This window comes from Nicotiana tabacum, chromosome 5 (genome assembly GCF_000715075.1).
Source record: "Nicotiana tabacum cultivar K326 chromosome 5, ASM71507v2, whole genome shotgun sequence".
Lineage (NCBI taxonomy): Eukaryota > Viridiplantae > Streptophyta > Magnoliopsida > Solanales > Solanaceae > Nicotiana > Nicotiana tabacum.
Window position 1 is genome coordinate 155,621,263 of NC_134084.1, and position 20,317 is coordinate 155,641,579.

Sequence of the window (20,317 nt, forward strand, 5' to 3'; positions counted from 1 at the left end):
AGCCTTAATTAACATTTTGCACCAAAAATAACTCTAAAAACTCCAACGACTAAGGAAGTTTTGCTTGAATGAGTTGTAATTAACTTGTATAAGTTTGCCCATGTTAACATTATGTATACAAAGTTTCGATAAATTAAGTGGTACTAGTTTCTTACATCTTTGTAAGATCAAGAGATTTGATCTTCGTTTTTAGATAATGTATCAAGATTCCAACTTTAAATTAAAAGAACAAAGTCCATCAAGAGAATTTGTATATGATTGTCTATCCAAAAGTTGGGTTCTTTTAATAGAACTAAATTCGGAACATACATCGATAGAGCAGTTACACTTATACGAGAGTATATATTACCCTAGTTAAGTAGATCAATTTTCTACCATATCACCTTTTTTTTTGGGTTTCTCACTCGGTGTCTGCTACCCGCTTTGGGCAGGGGCGGATTCAACACATTAACTACGGGTTCCCGTGAACCCAGTAGTTTTTGTCAAGATCCTGTATGTATGTTAAAAAATCCATTAAATATATAAGAATATATCCCTTGGAACCAAATCCGTTAATCCAGTTATTATTATATGTTAACTTGAGATTTCTTTGGAACCTATAAACTTAAAATTCTGGATCCGCATCTGGCTTTTGGGCCGAACTAAATTCGAATTCGCGCCAGGAAGTGACACATTAAAGGTAGAGCGCTCCCTAACAAAGGCGACTCTATACTTACGGCTCGAACACAAAACCTCTGGTCACACTTATGCATTTTTTATATGTGAGTAAAACAAATACTATAGCAAATGAAAAAGGAAAACCAACTACTAATGTACTTCAGTTTCTAACAAAGCAAGATAATAGAGGGGGAAAAGGGAGAAAATTGGGGGTGGGGGTGGGGAGGTTGAACAATTCTCCAAATCCAAAGAAGTATTTCTTCGTTAAAAACAACATTAAATTACAACCATTCATTAATGAACGTTGATTAATTCTGGATCCAAATAGAGAGGGGGCATAGTTAGTTAGAAACTACAAACTAGGAACAAAAAACTGACTTTAAAACAGACCATGAAAATCCAGGAATTGCTCTAAGCCTTAAACATATCCCAACATGATCATTATAAATTGGAACAAAACTTAGACATTACAAGAGAAATCAAGACAGCTAGTTTGGTACCTCCTCCAGTATAAGGAAGAGGTGCCTTTTAGCTTTCTGTCTTCTTCTCCTTTCTTGTCCTTGCACTTTCACTCATCGTAATAATTCTAAAAAAAAAAAAGCAAAATACACAACAATATGGCGATATTAAGTCGGTTACTGTCGTTAGCCCTTCTCTCCTTGTTGGTTTCTTCTGCAATCGGAGAAAAAACTAAAGGTGTTACCTATGATGGTCGTTCAATGATCGTCAATGGTGAAAGGGAATTGCTCTTTTCTGGTTCCATTCATTATCCTCGTATGCCTCCTGAGGTAACCAATTGATACTGAATCGAACTATGTGCACATATGTATACATATAATAAGATCACGTAATAATATTTTGAACCAACAAACTCAAGATTCTACGTCTTTTAGACATAGTACGTAAACATTTATTGGATTTGCTAACGAAAATCATACTGTGATGGAATGTTGCAGATGTGGCCAGACATCATCAGGAAAGCTAAGGAAGGAGGTCTGAACCTAATCCAGACTTATGTTTTCTGGAATATTCACGAGCCCGTTCAAGGCCAGGTAATCAACGTCAATGTTTCAAATTTGAACATTATATTTCAATCTTGTGCACAAGGAGATCAAAATGGTTAAACTGTTTTTCCTTTGAATTTGCAGTTCAATTTTGAAGGAAATTATGACGTGGTGAAATTCATCAAGGCAATTGGTGAACAAGGCTTGTATGTAACCCTCAGGATTGGACCATATATTGAGGCTGAATGGAATCAAGGGTATATACAAATCCATCAATTTTGACCTCTCTATAATTTTGTTTATAATTAACTATAGTTGCTTAATTATGGTTTATTGACTACAGAGGATTCCCGTACTGGCTAAGGGAGGTTCCAAATATCACATTCCGTTCTTATAACGAACCATTCATCGTACGTATATCACATTTTAAACAATTACAGACAATTAACTGGTTTTTAATTAAATTGTTTATTTCTTTGTCTCGCAGCACCACATGAAAAAGTACTCAGAGATGGTCATTGATTTGATGAAAAAGGAAAAGTTGTTTGCTCCCCAAGGAGGCCCCATCATCATGGCTCAGGTATGTATATCAAAATTGGCGAAATCACTAATTCTATCAAAAAAAATTAAAAAATACAAGAATATCAGACGTAACGAAATTCAGAACGGTAACCTACAACAATTTTTGAGGCACCTTTGCCGCGACCTTAGAAGCCTCTTTTCAAAGAGATTCAACAGTTTATATATGTACAGAAGACGGACTTGTATATCAAGCACCATCTACTAATGTGGTCTTATAACGCAGATCGAAAACGAGTACAACAATGTACAACTAGCATACAGAGACAATGGGAAGAAATATGTAGAATGGGCTGCTAACATGGCTACTGGATTATACAATGGTGTCCCTTGGATCATGTGCAAGCAAAAGGATGCCCCTGCCCAAGTGGTACGTTTATCTCCGTGTGACCTATAGGTCACGAGTTCGAGGTGTAGAATCAGCAACTGATGCTTGCATTACAATAGACTGTCTACACTAGGCTTTTCCTGAGGTGTGGTCCTTCCCAGGACCCTGCGTTTTGAACGCTTCGTGCACCGGACTGCTTTTTTCATATGAATAACCAAATAAAATGATAGTTAAAATATAATAATTCTTTTCCATTTTTCTCAATTTATTTCCACAGATCAACACTTGCAATGGAAGGCATTGTGCAGATACTTTCACAGGTCCAAATGGTCCCAACAAACCTTCTTTGTGGACTGAAAACTGGACTGCCCAGTAAGTATATGAACTTCGTTTTTTTTTTTTTTTTTTATAATGTCTAATAAATTGTAATGTTATGTCTAAATTCTAATATTTAAAAAATGATTTGCAGATATAGGACTTTTGGAGACCCACCATCACAAAGAGCAGCAGAAGATATTGCATTTTCTGTAGCTCGTTTCTTTGCTAAAAACGGAACCCTTACAAACTATTACATGGTACATATATATTATTTTTCATAAATTAACTTTTAAAAAATGGCTTAAAATTAATTTCGTTCTTGTTAATTTTCAGTACTATGGTGGAACCAACTATGGAAGAACTGGCTCTTCTTTCGTAACAACTCGTTACTATGACGAAGCTCCCCTCGACGAATTTGGTTAGTGTTACGATTAAATTTTATGCACTGACGATTTAAAAAATATTGTAATCCGGTCACTTTAACAGACATCTGTTACAAACATTAATTGATAAAAACAGTACTAACTATAACATATATATAACTGAATGGTTAACTAATAGATATTTTTATTATATGTTTTCAGGTTTGTATAGGGAACCAAAATGGAGTCATTTGAGAGATTTGCACAGAGCTTTAAGACTATCAAGAAGGGCTCTCCTTTGGGGAACTCCCTCTGTACAAAAGATTAACCAACACCTTGAGGTAATTAATTAAAACCATTTGTATTTTTAATTTACCCTAAAAAAAAATTCTTTTACATACTAGGAGTAAGAAATTTTGTTCAAAATTGATTAAAATCTCATTAATTATTTTCTTAACTGTTATTTTACAGATTACAGTTTATGAGAAGCCTGGAACTGATTGTGCTGCATTTTTAACCAATAACCACACAACTTTACCTGCCACAATTAAGTTCAGGGGTAGAGAATATTACTTACCTGAGAAATCTGTTAGCATTCTCCCTGATTGCAAGACTGTTGTCTACAACACTCAAACGGTAAATATATTACATAGTAAAAAAAAAAAAGTAATTTTAATCTGAAAATGGACATTAATTTTATTTTTTGGAAAACAGATTGTCTCTCAACATAATTCAAGGAATTTCCTCCCATCAGAGAAAGCAAAGAATCTTAAATGGGAAATGTACCAAGAAAAAGTCCCAACCATTAGTGATTTGTCACTTAAGAACAGGGAACCTTTGGAACTTTATAGTTTAACAAAGGATACCTCAGATTATGCTTGGTACAGTACAAGGTAATTATAATTAAAGTTCATTATTATTCTTGTTAATGCCTTTTATTATCTTAATTAATCAAATTGAGTTTACTCTAATGTTGAATTTGTTATGATAATAGTATCAACTTTGATCGCCATGACTTGCCTATGAGACCTGATATCCTCCCCGTCCTCCAAATCGCAAGTATGGGACATGCATTGTCTGCGTTTGTTAATGGCGAATTTGTTGGTACGTTGATTCTTGATATTGGAACGAGTTTACGTTTTATACACTGACCATATTATTGCATGCTATAGTGTTAAGTCGTACTGATAATATAAAAATTCTTTATTCAGGGTTTGGACATGGTAACAACATTGAGAAGAGCTTTGTTTTCCAGAAGCCTGTCATCTTGAAACCTGGAACTAACACCATCTCAATTTTGGCCGAGACAGTGGGCTTCCCGGTATTTTTTTCAATTTTTTCCCCACAATATTAAGAAAATAAGTTATATGCAAATTATTTAAGCAATAATAACTGACGGTCTAACTATATTCAGTGCAATTTAACCTGTTATATATCGTGTTACTTATTATTTTTTCGTCCGAATTTATTACAATGCAGAATAGTGGAGCCTACATGGAAAAGAGGTTTGCTGGACCTAGAGGTATAACGGTTCAAGGTTTGATGGCTGGTACACTCGATATAACCCAAAACAACTGGGGACATGAGGTGAAAAAGCATACAATATTACATAATGATATTCAATTATTTGATCTTTGACAAATATAACCTAATAAAAAGTATAAAATCAACTGATAATTAACCAAAATAATTGATGGCCATTTAACAGGTTGGTGTATTTGGAGAAAAAGAGCAATTATTTACTGAAGAGGGTGCAAAGAAAGTAAAATGGACTCCTGTAAATGGTCCTACTAAAGGAGCTGTTACTTGGTATAAGGTAAGCAGTAAAGTCAAGTAATATACTTTATTTTTTAGGTTACTAATCTCAGTTTTTACGAACAATTACCTGTAATTATTCTTTCTTTATCTAAAAATTTATTTTCTTTTGGGATGCAGACCTACTTCGATGCCCCAGAAGGCAACAACCCAGTGGCCTTGAAAATGGACAAAATGCAAAAGGGTATGATGTGGGTCAATGGTAATAGCCTTGGTCGTTATTGGTCATCTTTCCTCTCTCCTCTTGGACAGCCCACTCAGTTCGAGTAAGTATATATCTATAAAAAAGTCACATAAATTAAAAAAAGAAATCCCCCAAAACAGTCCTATAACATATTTTACGTGTGATATTTCAGGTACCATATTCCAAGAGCTTTCTTGAAACCAACGAACAATCTTCTAGTCATCTTTGAGGAAACCGGTGGTCACCCTGAAACCATTGAAGTACAAATAGTAAACAGAGACACAATTTGCAGCATCATTACTGAATACCATCCTCCTCATGTCAAATCATGGGAAAGATCCGGTACTGATTTCGTCGCGGTCGTAGAAGATCTCAAGTCAGGAGCACACTTAACTTGCCCCAGCAACAAAATTATTGAAAAAGTTGAGTTTGCTAGTTATGGTAATCCAGATGGTGCATGTGGAAACTTGTACAATGGAAATTGCACTTCTATTAATAGTCTCAAAGTTGTAGAAAAATATTGCTTAGGCAAAAATACATGCACAGTTCCAATTGAGAGAGAAGTATATGACGAGGCGAGCAAGGACCCATGCCCTAATATTTTCAAGACATTGGCTGTTCAAATGAAGTGTGGGAATAAGAATTAGGGCCATATATATAGGCTGAAAGTTTGGCTATAACATATATTAAATGTATATACTAGACTTTATGCCTTGTATTCACAGCTTCAATTTGTTTTGTATTACTTCAAATAAAACACAATATTTCAGCAATATTAGTCTTTGATTTATTTATATTCCCTGCTTATAGTAAGGAATAAAATTGTTCACATTGTGGATGCAAATTTTCTTGGTAGCTTCTTTATATATATGAAGATGTTGGCATTTTTTGTAAGTTGAATAACTCAATTTTTTACTAGTTGTTACATTCTTCAATAAATTAATTCATGTTTGATAGATTGATATTAACCAACTTTTATTGTATTAATTTAATTTGATTTGTCTGCACTGACCCAATTAAATTATATTGGTAATTCTTTACACTATCAGAATATATAACTTAAATATTTTTTTATAACCTCACATAGTTTGTATATTTTCTGCAAAAGAAAAATGATGATGGCAAGTTGTTGGCAATATTTATGGACTTCTTTTAGGTCATACCAAGGAAAAATAAAGAAAAGGAATGTGTCCAAATTGAGTTAAATACAAAGAATTGTGTCCAAATGGTCTTTAAACAGAAACATCTATATTACAGAAGAAACAATTTTCCATTTTTATGTGTAAGTGTATGTGTGTATTACAATGTAGAGATTGGTCAAAGCCTAATCCACCCATATGATAGTTGAGTTGATGTTAAATATGTTTTTTTCGTGCTTAGTCTTATAGCATCACGAGTTACTAATATTTTCTGATGCAGCTAAGTGAATTTAGCTTAAAGCGAAGGATTAATCCCAAGGTATAGAGTAAATGTTTAGTATTCACCAGTCAATGTGATTTAATATTTTAAAATATCGTACATCCCTAGTTAATCTAAATTTAACGTTTACTTTTTGTACAAAGTGCAACTTAGCTACAATAGGATCTAGCTAGGCACCTGAGGTATGAAATGAAGGATGAATTTCACTGGCTTCATGCTCAAGGTTAGAGAGAAGAGTCCAATGAGTCCACTAGTCCATAAATATAGTTGAATGGAACAATAGGGGGTTACACTTTTCACTGTGCCGAGATGTGAGGTGCATGTGGTGTTGATCAGCCCGGAGTATGCGCTAGCACCCTTGATAGGCACTCCAAAAACGGCTAACGCTCATGAAAATCTAGGTCAGTCATTCCTCCATTCATCCGGTCGGAGGTATGAATAACATTTGACGAACAAATTTTAACCTTTTGAAAAAAGAGAAAAAAAGAAAAGAGGAAAGGCTAGCTAGGAAACGAGTTTGTTTCCTATAGATAAAATGGTGCTACTAATTGAGCCTTGGTTCTATAATTATATGTTTGTTTGTTTATATTTCATAAGATATGTCCTAAGAGAAAACTATGTTGGCTTTGTTTCTCTAACATAACTTTAAAACTATATGATCCTATTATCCGTTTCACTCTATATAAGCTGTGTCTATCCCAACAAATTCAGTATTCAACAGATTGAACTTTATCATTATATATGTTATATACAAAAATTATACGAATTTTATATACTTTTTCGGCTACTGAATATAAATAAATTCTGGCGCGGACTAAAAGTGACATTTACCATTGGGCGACTTTTTTCACTTTTAACCCGGAAATACAGAATGTATATATATACAAAAAAAAATATTTTTTTTTCTGGCTATTATTTTGAGAACGGCTATATGATGTCATTTTCCCTATCTAAAATCCACATACAATATCAACTTTCGTGAATTTGAAAAATGCTGCCCGATCACATTTCTATAAATTTCAAGATACAAAGACACGAAATAAACAAAAATGATGTAGCGGACATCAAATAGTTCCTAATATTGTCAAAACTCATTTTATAAAGATACATTCAGTCAAACTTCTCTATAATAGCCTTGTTTGTTCTAACACTTTTTGCTTATTATAGTGAAATGTTGTTATAGAGGGCATATATTACTAACATAATATAAAAAATAATTCCTAAAAAAACTTAACTTTTATTGTGAATGGTTATTATATAGGAATGTTGTTGTAGAGAGGTCTGACTGTATTTGTATCTGATATAGATTCAACAGACTTTTGACAATTAGAGAACTTCTCAGGATACTTCAAAACTACCATATTCAGAGAAGCAAAATGTTTAATCGCTAATAGCCAATTAGTACAACAACAATTGACAAAGGACCGTGTGTTGGTGTGAGCTTCAATGGAATTTATTACAATGCATTACAAATAGCTGAAATGTCGAAGGAAAGTTATAATCTCAAATCTGTGAGAAGTCAAAGGACGGAGGCAACATTGTGACCATACACTTATGTACTTTACGAGCTCAGTGTGTCAAAAATGAAGAAGAATCTTACTACGTATTTACGAAAATTTACAGCAGAAACAACTCCTGCAGAAATCTTGAACAAGCTTCACAGCAGCAGAAAGAACCCCTGAGAAATCTTGAACAAGGCTTCAATCTCAGCTGTTAAATTAAACAGCCAAAACACAGGCAGTAAGAGTTAAATTTTTTGAATAAGAAGCAACAATGCATTCAAGCAACGTAAGTCAGCAAGCACAATTACATGCCTTAGACAATAGACAACAAAGAAATTACTCAGTATACAATTTAACAAGTAACTTAACTGAAAACTGAGCACTGATGAAACTATCATTGAAACATAAAGGTAGAAAAGAAACGAGTCAAGAATGTATCACTAACGATGTCTACCCATCCGATTCTAGATGCTTACAGACCTTGCTATTGTTAGTTTGATGACGATGTTCAACAGCAGCATTACCGAGGACCAGAAGCACCAATTTTCTCAAGTTTTATGCACAAGTCCATTTGTCACTATTGGCTTATGACAAATCAAAAGATCCTTGACCTTCATTAATGGCATAGAGTAACTTCTTGTACATGATTTCCTGTGGAGTGAAATAATGCATAAGAAATTTACTTGGGGTAAAAGACACAGAACTGACTGGGAACAGGAAATATCAAACTGCTGTAAGACGCAGACGCAGGGAGAACATTGGCAGCATATGGCAATAGCAATAAGAGAAACTCTACCTTAGTAGAATAGGGAGGAAGTTTCAAGTAATTAGCACATGTCATCACGCTAGGTAGGTCTTCATCTGCAGATTCTGATGGTGCATTACTGTTGTGTGCTGCATTGCCAGCATTGGATGAATGCTGTTCCAAAGATATGATGGTCAGTCACTGAAATAAAGAGACATGGAAAATAGGCCCACTTAACTTTTAGCTACAACCATTACCTTCCTCACAATTGTCAACTTAGGATTCAGACCAGCAAGACCACCTGGAGGGAGCCGGGGAGCGCCAGTGACAAACTGACAGAATGCTCGTTGCTGCTCCAGTGTGAACTCTCCCATAATCTCTAGTAACTGAGGATAATAATATATTACAACTTATAAACTTGAAACAAATATAAGTGAATGATGAAGAACAGAATCCTAATCATCATTTTTTTCAGGCAGTTTTTTCACCAACAGCAGAAGAACAAAACTTACGTGAATAATGGGAGGACTCTTGGCTGTGTACCCATGGTCGAATTTAATATGATCTACTAACGTCTCGGGCTGCATAACAAAAAAGAACACAACATATTCAATCAAATGAAGGAAATCTAAGCCTTATCATAACCAGAGGATTCATGAGAAGAAACGTTACCTTCCACAACTCTCGACGGCCACATAACAAGTAGTCCAACTCTGTAGCAGAGAATATTTGTAGAGTTGAAATGTCAAAAACCTGAAAATTGTGGAGCCTAAAAGTTATCTATTTTTAGATATAAAATCATCTACAGGTATATCTAATTTGCTAATATATTAAATAAATCACGATCTGCAACAAGGAACTATCAGATTGTCCCACTATGTACTGTTTTAACCCCACAAGATCATCTTAGTCATTTTAAGTTCTCCAGAAAAAATCCTCAAGCTATAAAGGCTTACGACAGCAGCAAACCTGATTGAAGCCAGATCTAAAAGCTTCCGCTTGCTGCCTGATTCCAGACCTGACAGTAGCATCAACTACCAAAGAAACGTATTCCTCCAAGTTACTGAGATCCACCTGCAAATTCCATCCAAGGTATTGAAAGAAATATCAACAGAAACAAGGCATGCAATTGAGGGACTTCTATCAAATACCAAAAGTAAAAAGAGAAGAAACAAAAGAATAAAAGGGATAACATCCAAGATATCACTGCTTACATTCTCATCGCCTGCTTTAAGAACATATTCAGGATAGCCGGGAAGTGTGAAATCTAAACATAGATCCTCAATTGGTGTCCCGTGGAAATGCACGTCATAAAATTTGTCTTGGTTCTGATCTTCCATAGATTCTATATATTGCTTTCGACTAACAAGAGCTTGTAACTCTTGCAAAGTCTTCCCTAATTCAGCGTCAAAAGAAAGAATATCGTACAAATCAAGCTCCTGCAGTGTTTAAGTTAGAAACATTAGTGGAACAGATAAAATACAAAGGTGCGTGCAACAACTGATCACAGAGTACAAGTGTGCAATATGACAAAGAACAGCAGGTAGAGCTTACTTCGCCAAGAACAAGCTTATAGAAGGCAGTTGACAATGGAAGGTCCATAAGCCGTCCATCTTGAAGAGCTTTGGCCATAACACGTCCAAGCAAGCGGAAATGTTCAATTACCTTACAGAATTGACCTCCATTAACAGTATCAGCATGTGGTGGCCAGGGACATGGGAATAATCCAAGAGGTGCTCGGACAAGATCTTTATCACCCCCACTTAATTTATTATCTACACAAACTTCCATCGAATGTCCATTTGACGTTGATGATGAACCAGACCTCCACATTCCAAGTCCGACTTTTTGAAGATCATGACTTAAAAGGGTATAAAACTCCAGTGTAGGACCCAAGCCAGTACCAACTTCACCAAAATATTCAACTTCAAGAACAGCTTTTTGGCTAGAGTACATCTCCATTACTTTAGCAGCAGAATCCAGAATGCGGTTCCTTGAGACACGAACTTTCTGGCGCTGCAATCTACCAACTCTAACTGCTCTCTCATGAGTAGATCCATTACCTTCAGCACCTTGCTGTTGCTGTAGCCTATTTAAAGCGCGTGATAACCCAAAAGCAGTTGAATAGAAGAACTGGCGCCGAGTCTCAAACGGAAAAAGAAATGGACAGGCCTTTGTCAACTGGTAACACCAAGATGGAAGAGACCCACTACAAAGTGCAAGAGCATCCTGGATCTGTCGTGCCAATTTTGGAGTGAGCTTACTATTAACAAATTCCTCATAAGGAATTTTGACGACCGTAGTATTGACCTCATCTAAACTAGAAACTTTTCCTTCAGCGTAATCATCAATCAGTGAAAGGACACGCAAACGGGGGGCAAGCCGATTCAGCGCCTCCAATACACGTAATAGGTATAAAATACTGTAAGTAGGGTTACTTTTCTCCAGATCACAAGGAAGTTCTCCCCGCAATATACTATCTAACAATGATGCTTGAAGCAAGGAGGGATCAGCACTGGAACTTTCCAAAGAACTGGCTTTCGTAGACTTGGAAGAAATTGAGCTCCCAGCCCCATTCATCAACCCCTCAGCTTGGCTGTCTGCCCTTTGGTATGTGATAGTGTAAATATCACTCCAAACCCTACTTCCGTCACTGGATGCAAAATCATAGCCATCATCTCTCTCATCATCATCCTCGTCTAGAACAAGCTGCCGCTGGATAGCCTGGTAGACAGTCAAGTGCCTATTAAGCAGCTTTCCACCAACAGAAAATATTAGTTTTGGTGGATCACCAGAGCCAAATAGAGGGCGCCCGTGCTGATCTCTAGCGTCCCTCACACCTCGACCACCAGCAGATGAAAGTCCCGCCATGGCAGCAGCAGCAAATGACATTGCACCCCGTGAACTGTAGGAACTCCTACTCCTGAACTCAATGGAATTAGATCCCCCAGCGGAGGTTCTGCTCCTAGAACCACCACCAGCATTTGTATGGCTATCACTTGGCGTCTGTGCAAGAGGACTATCCTCCGAGGAATCTACCAATTTAACATCATGCACTTCATCTTGCAAGCAGACAGGAAGCGAATCATCCCTCAGCATCTGGAAATATGGGCAGACAAAGTAAGAGTGTCGCTAAAACCATATGTGCCCAACCATCTGTATCTAACATTCAAAGAGATTTTCAGAGTGACGCATCGAGAAAAGGATAAAGGTATGCACATACGGGAAAGCAAATACAAACCCTTCCTCCCTCCTCTCAACCCCCAAGAAAAAAAGCAGTCTGTAAATAGATACCTACTTTTTTTATAACCAAGATATCCGATATTTCCAGCTTCAGAATTCGGTGGACAATGAAATTGCCCCTACACACTTCCCCACTTAAAAACTATTCTTTCTCTTCCTATAAATGATACTCCCACAAATTTTTCCTGGGTATTTTCTTTTTGGGGTTAAAGTCATATTTCTCTGGGCAGATGTCATTATCTATTGTTTGCATTATTCATCTTCAACCTACTACTTATGCACTCCTAAGAATGTCAAGATAAGGTGAATCCCAAAGCCTGCCCTAGGAGGGCTGACAAAATTACTATCCGAAGTTTGGTTTATTTTTTTAACAGGAATGACCAATCCGTTGATTCAATGCTCTATGTAAGGGTCTTGGGTTGCTATAGGTACAAGTTAAGTGACAAACAATTCCATAACAAGGGGTGGGATTACACACAGGGAACAGGAGGAAATGTCCAATTTACGTCCTCCCCATACCTTCCAAATTCTACCCCCTCCCCTCAACAAAAATCCCCTCAAAGAGAACCCCACTGGCTTCACCTAGCTTATGACTTTCCTACCAACACCAGCTAAATCAGTTTACTTTATATTCTAAAATTTCAGTTACTTATATAGAAGGGAAGGGTTTGATTGTGCCCAAGAAAGTATATCTCATTGCGAATTCCATGCCTTACTCAAGAACTAAAAGTAGGATAAAAGTATGTGCACTCTCAACCACAGTCCTTACTTAATGATCCTTCATCTCACAGCCCCTTGCTGTCATAGAACAGATTTAACCTATATTCTGAGATCCGCAAACCAAAACCCAGACCAACTCTGATTTTTTACTTGAACCCTGATCCACAAGCACATTAATTTCATGTTTGTTTTCTAATAGAATAAATTTAATCAGGCTTTCCTTTCTTTTTCCCACGCAATCAACCCACTTAAAAGTGTCCTATGAGCTTGCTCCCTTTGGCCAACATTTCTTTAATTTATGTACTTCTAACTACATTCCTTGCACTAAAAGAAAGAGTAAATTTCATTATTTGGCACTAATGCATCTTTAAGAATCAGAAAATCAAAGGCTTACAGTTACTGCAGCTTCTAATCTAAAGTTTCCAGGCCAAAGTTATTTCATTTGCCTAACAATGTCAAGAAGACTTCAAACTCTTAAGATCGAGTTAATCCCTTTAGAACAAATTAAGCAAAAAATAATAAAAATAGAAAGAAAAGAAAAAGGAGAGAAATTTAGTAACAAACATCATCATGGTCATCTTCATCTTCGTCGGACATATCGTCTTCAATCACCAAAGCATCATCAAGTTCAACGTGAGAAATATCCAGCTCGTCATCCTTAAAATGAGAACAAGCAGGAAAATGTCAGCAGTCATGATGTTATCAAAACCATTAACCCCGGCTTAGTAGTTGAAAAATGTAAGGAACAACCAGGAAAAAAATCTAGGTTTCCATAAATATCTTTGCTTCATCTGGAAAACTCAAATTTTCAATAAAGCAATAGGGGGTGATTAACAAATCACTTTGATCTCCTTCAAAAAGCTGATTATGTCAAGAATTATCAGCCAGAAGATGAAGATATTACATTACCTTGGAGGAAGTTTGAGATGTGAAACTAAATGTTTGATTATTTTCAATGAAGTTGCTAAGAATTAAGATATCAATCAGATGCATATGATTTGCTTCTTACTTGAGAGATGGGAGTTCAACTTTTGACAAGGGTTTGCAAAATACAGTTTAAACTGTAAACAAAACAATAATATTACAGTTTGATTTAATTTGCAATTAGAAGAGAATAGTTTAGTTTGTAAACCATTCAAAGCTGTCATTCAGTTTGGTTACAAAATCTTTTGAAACAAAACCAAATTGTAAATCGGTGTTTGACTAAAAGTATATTTTTAAAACATACATAAATGCTAGTTCGTGTATAAACCCTTATAAAAAGAAAATTATCCACCCTTTTTCTCAAAGTTATATTTTATGAACATAAGTTTGATGGGACATTAGATTTCCTAAGTTAAGGCTGCTCTAGCCTCTACCAATGTAAAATATAATTTTTTAAAACCCTGTACTCCTAATCGAATTTCGGTGAATTCATAAACTAAAACGAAGCCCGATTTGGTTTCAAGTTTCAGCGTTTAAATGGCTTGGAGAAGTTGTGAACCATACTTGGAAAAATCACAAACCATCAAGAGATAATATCCTTTCTTAGCTTGATCAATGTTATCCAAGACTAGCAGGGGCTACGTGGTTAACAGCCTTCACAAGTTCCCTGTTATCTTCCTTCTTTTAAACAATCATCCTGTTTCACCAACTAATTTCCAAGATGACACGAAGAGAAAAGAACAGAAAACAAGACATCTACAATTAACGGCTCTAAACATTTCTGAGGTTTAACTTGAGACCCGTATAAGGTTACTCCTTCAATCTGAAGTCGTGTAAACTCAAGCAACTACCAAGCCAAAAATCTTCTATATACGTACATACATACATACATACATACATACATACATACATACATACATACATACTTGCATACCAAAAAAAAGTGAACAAAATTACCTCTGAAGAAGAGTCCCCATTAACAGGTTTCCCCTCTGTATCCTTATCCAAGGCTGCTTTTCTTCGAGCAGCATTTTTTGTTTGAGGTCCCCTGCAATCTCCTTGAGCAGGCTTCATAACCGCTTTTCCTTTGCCCTTCGAAGAGCTTCCATCTTTTTCCTGCAGTGACCCCTTAGCACTGTCATTTATATTAACTGCTGACCTAGATCGTGTAGAATGGCGACGAGGTGCAGAGGCAGGAGTAGACATAGATGGATATGATGCACCGCCTCCTGCAGGTATGGTCCCAGACCCAGAGTTGCCTGAAGAAGCAGAGGCCTTGTGCCCAGACTCAGGTCGCTTAACTCGGGGCCAGAGGAATCCTTCAATAGCTACTAAACTTGCCAAAGGATCAATTAACAAGACATTTGAGGAGTAGTCGCGGAGGGTTTTCTCTCCTTGAGCTCTGCAAAGGCGCAGCTTAAAAGGCTGAGACAAAGCACTTAAACCTGAAGATAGACGTGCATTTCCTGTCGATGATCTGGAACTATGACTCAGCACAACGGGAAAACGCTCCAAGGAACATAGAGCATTTTGAAGCTTTTGGACCAGAACAGTCATGGGAACCACACTTCCACCATCAACACCAGAAGGAAGAGCAACTGCAATAAAAGACTTGTATCTTTTGATTGCTTGTTCTCGAAGCCTAGGCAAACTAGCATCAGAGATTTTTTCCTTAGAAAGATATCCACACGTAAAATAATTGAGCAAAGAAGCAACAACTCCACTTCCAATAAACTCAAAGGTTGAAACACCGTCCCCTTTGCTGAGCTCTCCCAGCATGGCAGCAATCACTTCAGCCAAGGTTTCTTCCTTACAGATAGAAATATCCCCAAGCTGAGGCCCAAATGTTTTTGACTTTCCTTTAGGTTTAGCTATTTGTTCATCGATACCAGCATTCAACTTCATGCAGAGATTCTTCAATTGTAGAAGATCATCTGTGGCACCAGCTTCAGTAGCCTCTGAATCTGAAGGGAAGTATGTATCCTTGAAAGATTTTGCACATGAACTGACTGCCATCCGAAGGTTAGAGTTGACTGTCGGAATCTCCATAGGATCTGGCGGAGATCCAATACTTGGAACTGGACTTTTAGGATCTTCAACAGAAGTTGCATCTGTATTGGAATTATTGCTACGGCGTCGATTACATTTCTCCTTCTCACCACGTGTTGGCTGGGTAGTAGCAGAACCATGAGACTCAGTCAGTATCAAGGTATCAACAGCATGAACAACACCTTCTCGGACAAACATCTTGCCAAAAACTCCAGGGAGCTTTTGCATTAAAATTTCTGCTATTTGAAGAGCAGGCACCAGTACTTGGGGATCCTTCCAAGCCAAAACCCCAGCCAAGAAACTACAAAGACATCATATTCAAGCATTACTTTCATGGAACTCGCACAGAGAAAAATATCATGCAAAGAGATATTGTCCTGTGGATAAACTAGCTTCCACGTGCTAAATGTTGAAACAAAAGAACAAGCTTTAATCTGTCCCGACATACCTTGATATGTTAGTGACATTCATTAAAGACTGAATCATATCTGCACTACTGAAATACATAAGTTTTCCAATAACTGAGAGGCACTTGTGGCGTGCTGCAGTATTCACACTGGATCCATATGTCTGGTCAGCAAAGGGCAACAGAAAGTCACATCTCTAGTGTCCACTATGGTAAGGTAGTGACATTAATGCACCCGTAGAGTTATAATACTAACCTGGATTAGAACAAGGAGGAGATCCGTTCCAAATTGTTGCAGAAGTTCAGGTTGATCATTCAATAGTTTCTCACGAGCTGATACCTCCGGAGAAGATGCATTCAGATCCTCCTGTTTTCCAGAACCACTAGCAGAAGGTTTCCTTGTAAACGAGCCCCTAATGAACAAATTAGTGCTAACTGGAAGAGAGATGGTTCCTTGAGGCAGCGGAGGAAGAAGCTCGTTTGCCAGATTCACAATCTCAAAAATCTATAATAAGAGGAAATTACACTTGGGGTCAATCCTAAGAGCAACAACCAGAATGCCCAGAAAGTAGCTAACGAAAGAGATCGAATTCAACTAGCAGTTTGAATATGTCAAGCAAATTACATGAATACACCAAACAAAAATACCAAGCTTAATAGGAAAGTTTGCAGGGCTTCCATGGACGTGTACCAACTGAGCAGAAAAAGAAATAGATAAGCTTTGAATGTTAATGAACTAACTAGATCCTCATTATTATTAATTAGAAAAACCCGTTCTGGACTCGGGCGTTTCATTCCAGACAAAGACACACTGTACGAGTACGGCCTTGTTTTTGAAACAAAAGGTTGGCCCGCTAATCCGTGTTACATGGAGTGTGGTACCATCTACCGAACATTCTTATTGTTGCTTTTCTGGATTTTTTTTCCTTTGGTAGGGGGAGGAGAAGCCCCCGGCTATTACACTATTTTTAATGCAGTGTTTGACTGAATTTAAAAACTCTAGCAATTTCTCGTTGTTTTGATAGAACATCTATCCCTTGGGGGAATGACAAAGTAAAGACACAGTAATGGATTCATTTCACAAACTAATGGTACTCAAACCCCAGTTATTGTTCACTTTCACTTTATCCGTATGACAAATACATAGAATATCTAATTGCGTCTCCTCATGCCACAAATATTAAATATTCGATATGCACTACTTGTTCCATATTTTCAATGATTCAATAAAGTTCATATTTTTCTTTCTGATACTCCTGAACAAATCACAGTGACAAACACAGCAAGCAGTGGATTGCGAAAATTAAAGCTATCACACATACCTGCTCTGGAGGTCTGCTCAAGGCAGGTGAAATAGAGACAGTCGCCACGAGGCCAGAACCAGATAAAATGTCCTTGAGGATCCGACTGATACCAAGTATCATCAAGGTTTTAGCCCCTAATGGAGAGCCACTGGCACACGTAGAAAGAAGCCGGATCAAGCCCTGCAAACCAAATCAAGTCATAATACAGACCCGTGTAAATGATCGACACATTCAAGATCTAAACCTACTGTGTAAGTTTCCGTGCTGAGCGAAGCCTGACCACCTCCAGAATTACTGGTTGAGATGAGGGAGGCAGCTTGTGTGACAAGTCCGTGATTGCAGAGTTCATCTAGCTTCTCTGGAGATGATGCAAATGTTTCAGCAATCCGGGTCAAGCAGATAGAAGCATGCTCTAATACCTACAAACATATCCAAGAACCAAGAAAAAGAATGATAAAGAACGAAGGCTTAACAAAAAAAAAATATTTTTTTGGGGGGGTTGGGGGGGGAGGGGAGGAGGGAGGGGAGACTCAAATAAGTTCAGCAAGCCAAGTTATTTGCTGAATCATCCTGTGATTTTGGCATGACGAGATGATGCTCTCACCTTTGCATCATGATACTGAAGGAGATTCGTCAACAGTGGAACAGCTTCCATCACAAAGTCAGCCGCATCCGAAGGCAGCTTCTTGCACATATTAGCAGCGGTTGCTAATGCTACTCTCTATAGGAGGATGAAAATAGAATCTGAATAGTACTCAACCTACTAACGGAACTAAGAATGGCTTATGTCCATAACATCATTTACAATTTATTAGCTTTGCTACCTGAACACCAGTGGAAAAGAAGTCGAGATACGAGAGCACAGCCATGAGTGCACCTGCTCGCAAACAAGCAGTTGGGTCTTCCTGAGATATCTTCTTTAAAGCTTGTAGAGACTGTTAAAGATAAACATTAGCATAATAACTTAAAATTTTGATCATTCCAATATTAAGTAAAGCGATTTAACAATGCTTATTCTATTTGCAGAGATGTTATATAGAGAATTTCTAACCAACCCCAACTAGTTCAGGATCGATGCACAATTGTTGTAAAGAATAAAACTTTATCACCTGTTCAGCTAAGTCCATGTATTCAATAGTGAGCAACCGAGCTACAAAACATGAAACTGCTCCATAATGCACAACAGCAGCACAAGAAGATGGTAAAACATCAACCAAATGAGTTAGCGCCCTAGCTGCAAGAAGCATAATATCAGGATTACTACTTCCACCATGATTATTAAGCAACCCAACAAGCACAGGTACAAAAGAGTCCACTGAAAAAGTGCTCAAAGAGTCTTCTGTTCCAATAGAAAGCATCACACACAACTGTGTCAATGCCTCTATTTGTTTCCCTTCTTCCCCATCAGCTCTTAAACCCGATAATATCTTCTTCAGCCGCCCGTTGGACGACGAAGTGGACCCCACCATTGCTGAACTCGGCAGCAAATCATCCAATCCAGCACCTAATTTTCTCAACAGTCCTTGAAGTGCACTACTTGCTGACGTCAAATTATGATGCAAAATCCCTACATCATTTTCACTTTCATTATCATTATCGTTATCATCTTCATCATCCCTATCCCTAATTTCGTGTTCTTTTTCCTTACCCGAACCCGAACGGCGGGCTCGGGTACCCGACCCGGAGGATTCATTCGTGGAGTCCATACGAAGTGAACGATTTGTGAAACGGGAACGAGCTGAGGGGGCGCGTGAGGTGAAGCGAGCACGCTTAGTGGCACGTGTGGTGGGACCAGAGGAAGTAGAAGAAGAAGAAGGCGCTGATGACGTGGCTTCCTCCGTCAGTTTCCGGCTCCGAGTTTCCATACAAGGTCGCCGACAATCGGCGATCAGACACAGTATACCGGAATTATCGCCATCTTTTCAGAAACCCTAATTCACAAATTTGGGTGAGGTAAAAAAGGGATTTTGATTGATCTTAGCTCAATCCAAGTCGCAATTTTTGGAAAATTCAAGTGATTTTAATGTATTGCAATGAATTATCATGGAGCTCTTCGAGGAATCTATGTGTGTGTAGTGTGTAAAATATGATTTTTATTACTGACCTTTTTCTAAACACATTTGAGCTAATTATTATAATTACAATTAATTCAAAGAGGATGTTAAAGTGGGTAAGAGAAGAATTTAGTGCCCGTCTGGACATAAAATTTGATGGAAGATTTTTCCAAAAAAATTTGAGTTCATAAAATTTCTAATTTTCAATTGAATATGTATTTTAAAAATTTATAAAAATTTAAAAAAATGCAAAAAGTTATTTTTCAAAATTTTCGCTCAGATCACTCACAAAACTTAAAAAACAATCCAAACTAAAATTTATGTTCAAACACAATTCTGAATTTCAAATGTCATTTTCACTTTTCTTTTCATCATTTTTTCAAATTTTACAATTCTTATGTCCAAACGCCTACTTAATGGATTGCTGGGCATGCTTGAAGCCTGCCCTTGCCTAAGCAATAGGCTCTTTACAATCTCCCTATTCCCCTGAACCCCTTATATGTACTTATTTGTAGCTGTTTACCGACCTCGATCGAATGACGACGGGCTACTATTTCGATAAATTCGAAATAACACCCTTTAAGGCCAAGGGCCTTCGCCAAATAGTGTTTGGTTTGCAAAGTATTTTTCTTTTCAAAGTTTTTGAAATATCTAAAATCAATTTCTTTATTTTGATTTTAAGTTAGTATCTTCAAACAAAATAA

The 20,317-nt window shown here is 37.2% G+C and overlaps 2 protein-coding genes across 2 annotated transcripts; one reads left to right on the top strand and one right to left on the bottom strand.

Moving 5' to 3' along the window:
* Nucleotides 1-1,140: 1,140 nt before the first annotated feature.
* On the top strand, nucleotides 1,141-6,020 carry LOC107763563 (beta-galactosidase 13-like). Its single transcript, XM_016582050.2, has 18 exons — nucleotides 1,141-1,445; nucleotides 1,614-1,709; nucleotides 1,806-1,918; nucleotides 2,005-2,071; nucleotides 2,149-2,241; nucleotides 2,467-2,610; nucleotides 2,846-2,940; nucleotides 3,038-3,143; nucleotides 3,220-3,304; nucleotides 3,471-3,589; nucleotides 3,720-3,884; nucleotides 3,963-4,141; nucleotides 4,243-4,352; nucleotides 4,460-4,569; nucleotides 4,728-4,835; nucleotides 4,957-5,064; nucleotides 5,184-5,329; nucleotides 5,420-6,020. The coding sequence occupies exons 1-18, from the start codon at nucleotides 1,275-1,277 to the stop codon at nucleotides 5,892-5,894; spliced, it is 2,490 nt and encodes an 829-aa protein (XP_016437536.1). The 5' UTR covers nucleotides 1,141-1,274; the 3' UTR covers nucleotides 5,895-6,020.
* Nucleotides 6,021-8,028: 2,008 nt separating this feature from the next.
* On the bottom strand, nucleotides 8,029-19,800 carry LOC107763564 (E3 ubiquitin-protein ligase UPL3-like). Its single transcript, XM_075254223.1, has 18 exons — nucleotides 18,669-19,800; nucleotides 18,384-18,494; nucleotides 18,164-18,280; nucleotides 17,808-17,978; nucleotides 17,578-17,739; nucleotides 16,512-16,760; nucleotides 16,298-16,419; nucleotides 14,758-16,150; nucleotides 13,441-13,533; nucleotides 10,468-12,012; nucleotides 10,128-10,352; nucleotides 9,883-9,987; nucleotides 9,586-9,666; nucleotides 9,426-9,494; nucleotides 9,171-9,299; nucleotides 8,965-9,087; nucleotides 8,649-8,819; nucleotides 8,029-8,376 (listed from the first exon to the last, which is right to left on the bottom strand). Exons 1-17 carry the CDS (start codon nucleotides 19,422-19,424, stop codon nucleotides 8,754-8,756), a joined length of 5,517 nt encoding a protein of 1,838 aa, XP_075110324.1. The 5' UTR covers nucleotides 19,425-19,800; the 3' UTR covers nucleotides 8,029-8,376; nucleotides 8,649-8,753.
* Nucleotides 19,801-20,317: the final 517 nt, after the last annotated feature.

What these genes read in the sequence shown, in the direction of transcription:
- LOC107763563 (XM_016582050.2), top strand. Translation starts at nt 1,275, where the DNA reads ATGGCGATATTAAGTCGGTTACTGTCGTTAGCCCTTCTCTCCTTGTTG. An exon ending in ACGAGCCCGTTCAAGGCCAG is followed by an intron (nt 1,710 to 1,805) that starts GTAATCAACGTC and finishes TTGAATTTGCAG; the next exon opens with TTCAATTTTGAAGGAAATTA. An exon ending in TATGCTTGGTACAGTACAAG is followed by an intron (nt 4,142 to 4,242) that starts GTAATTATAATT and finishes TTATGATAATAG; the next exon opens with TATCAACTTTGATCGCCATG.
- LOC107763564 (XM_075254223.1), bottom strand. Translation starts at nt 19,424, where the DNA reads ATGGAAACTCGGAGCCGGAAACTGACGGAGGAAGCCACGTCATCAGCG. An exon ending in ATGAAGATGACCATGATGAT is followed by an intron (nt 12,013 to 13,440) that starts GTTTGTTACTAA and finishes CCATATTTCCAG; the next exon opens with ATGCTGAGGGATGATTCGCT. An exon ending in TTAAAGCAGGCGATGAGAAT is followed by an intron (nt 9,988 to 10,127) that starts GTAAGCAGTGAT and finishes TGGAATTTGCAG; the next exon opens with GTGGATCTCAGTAACTTGGA.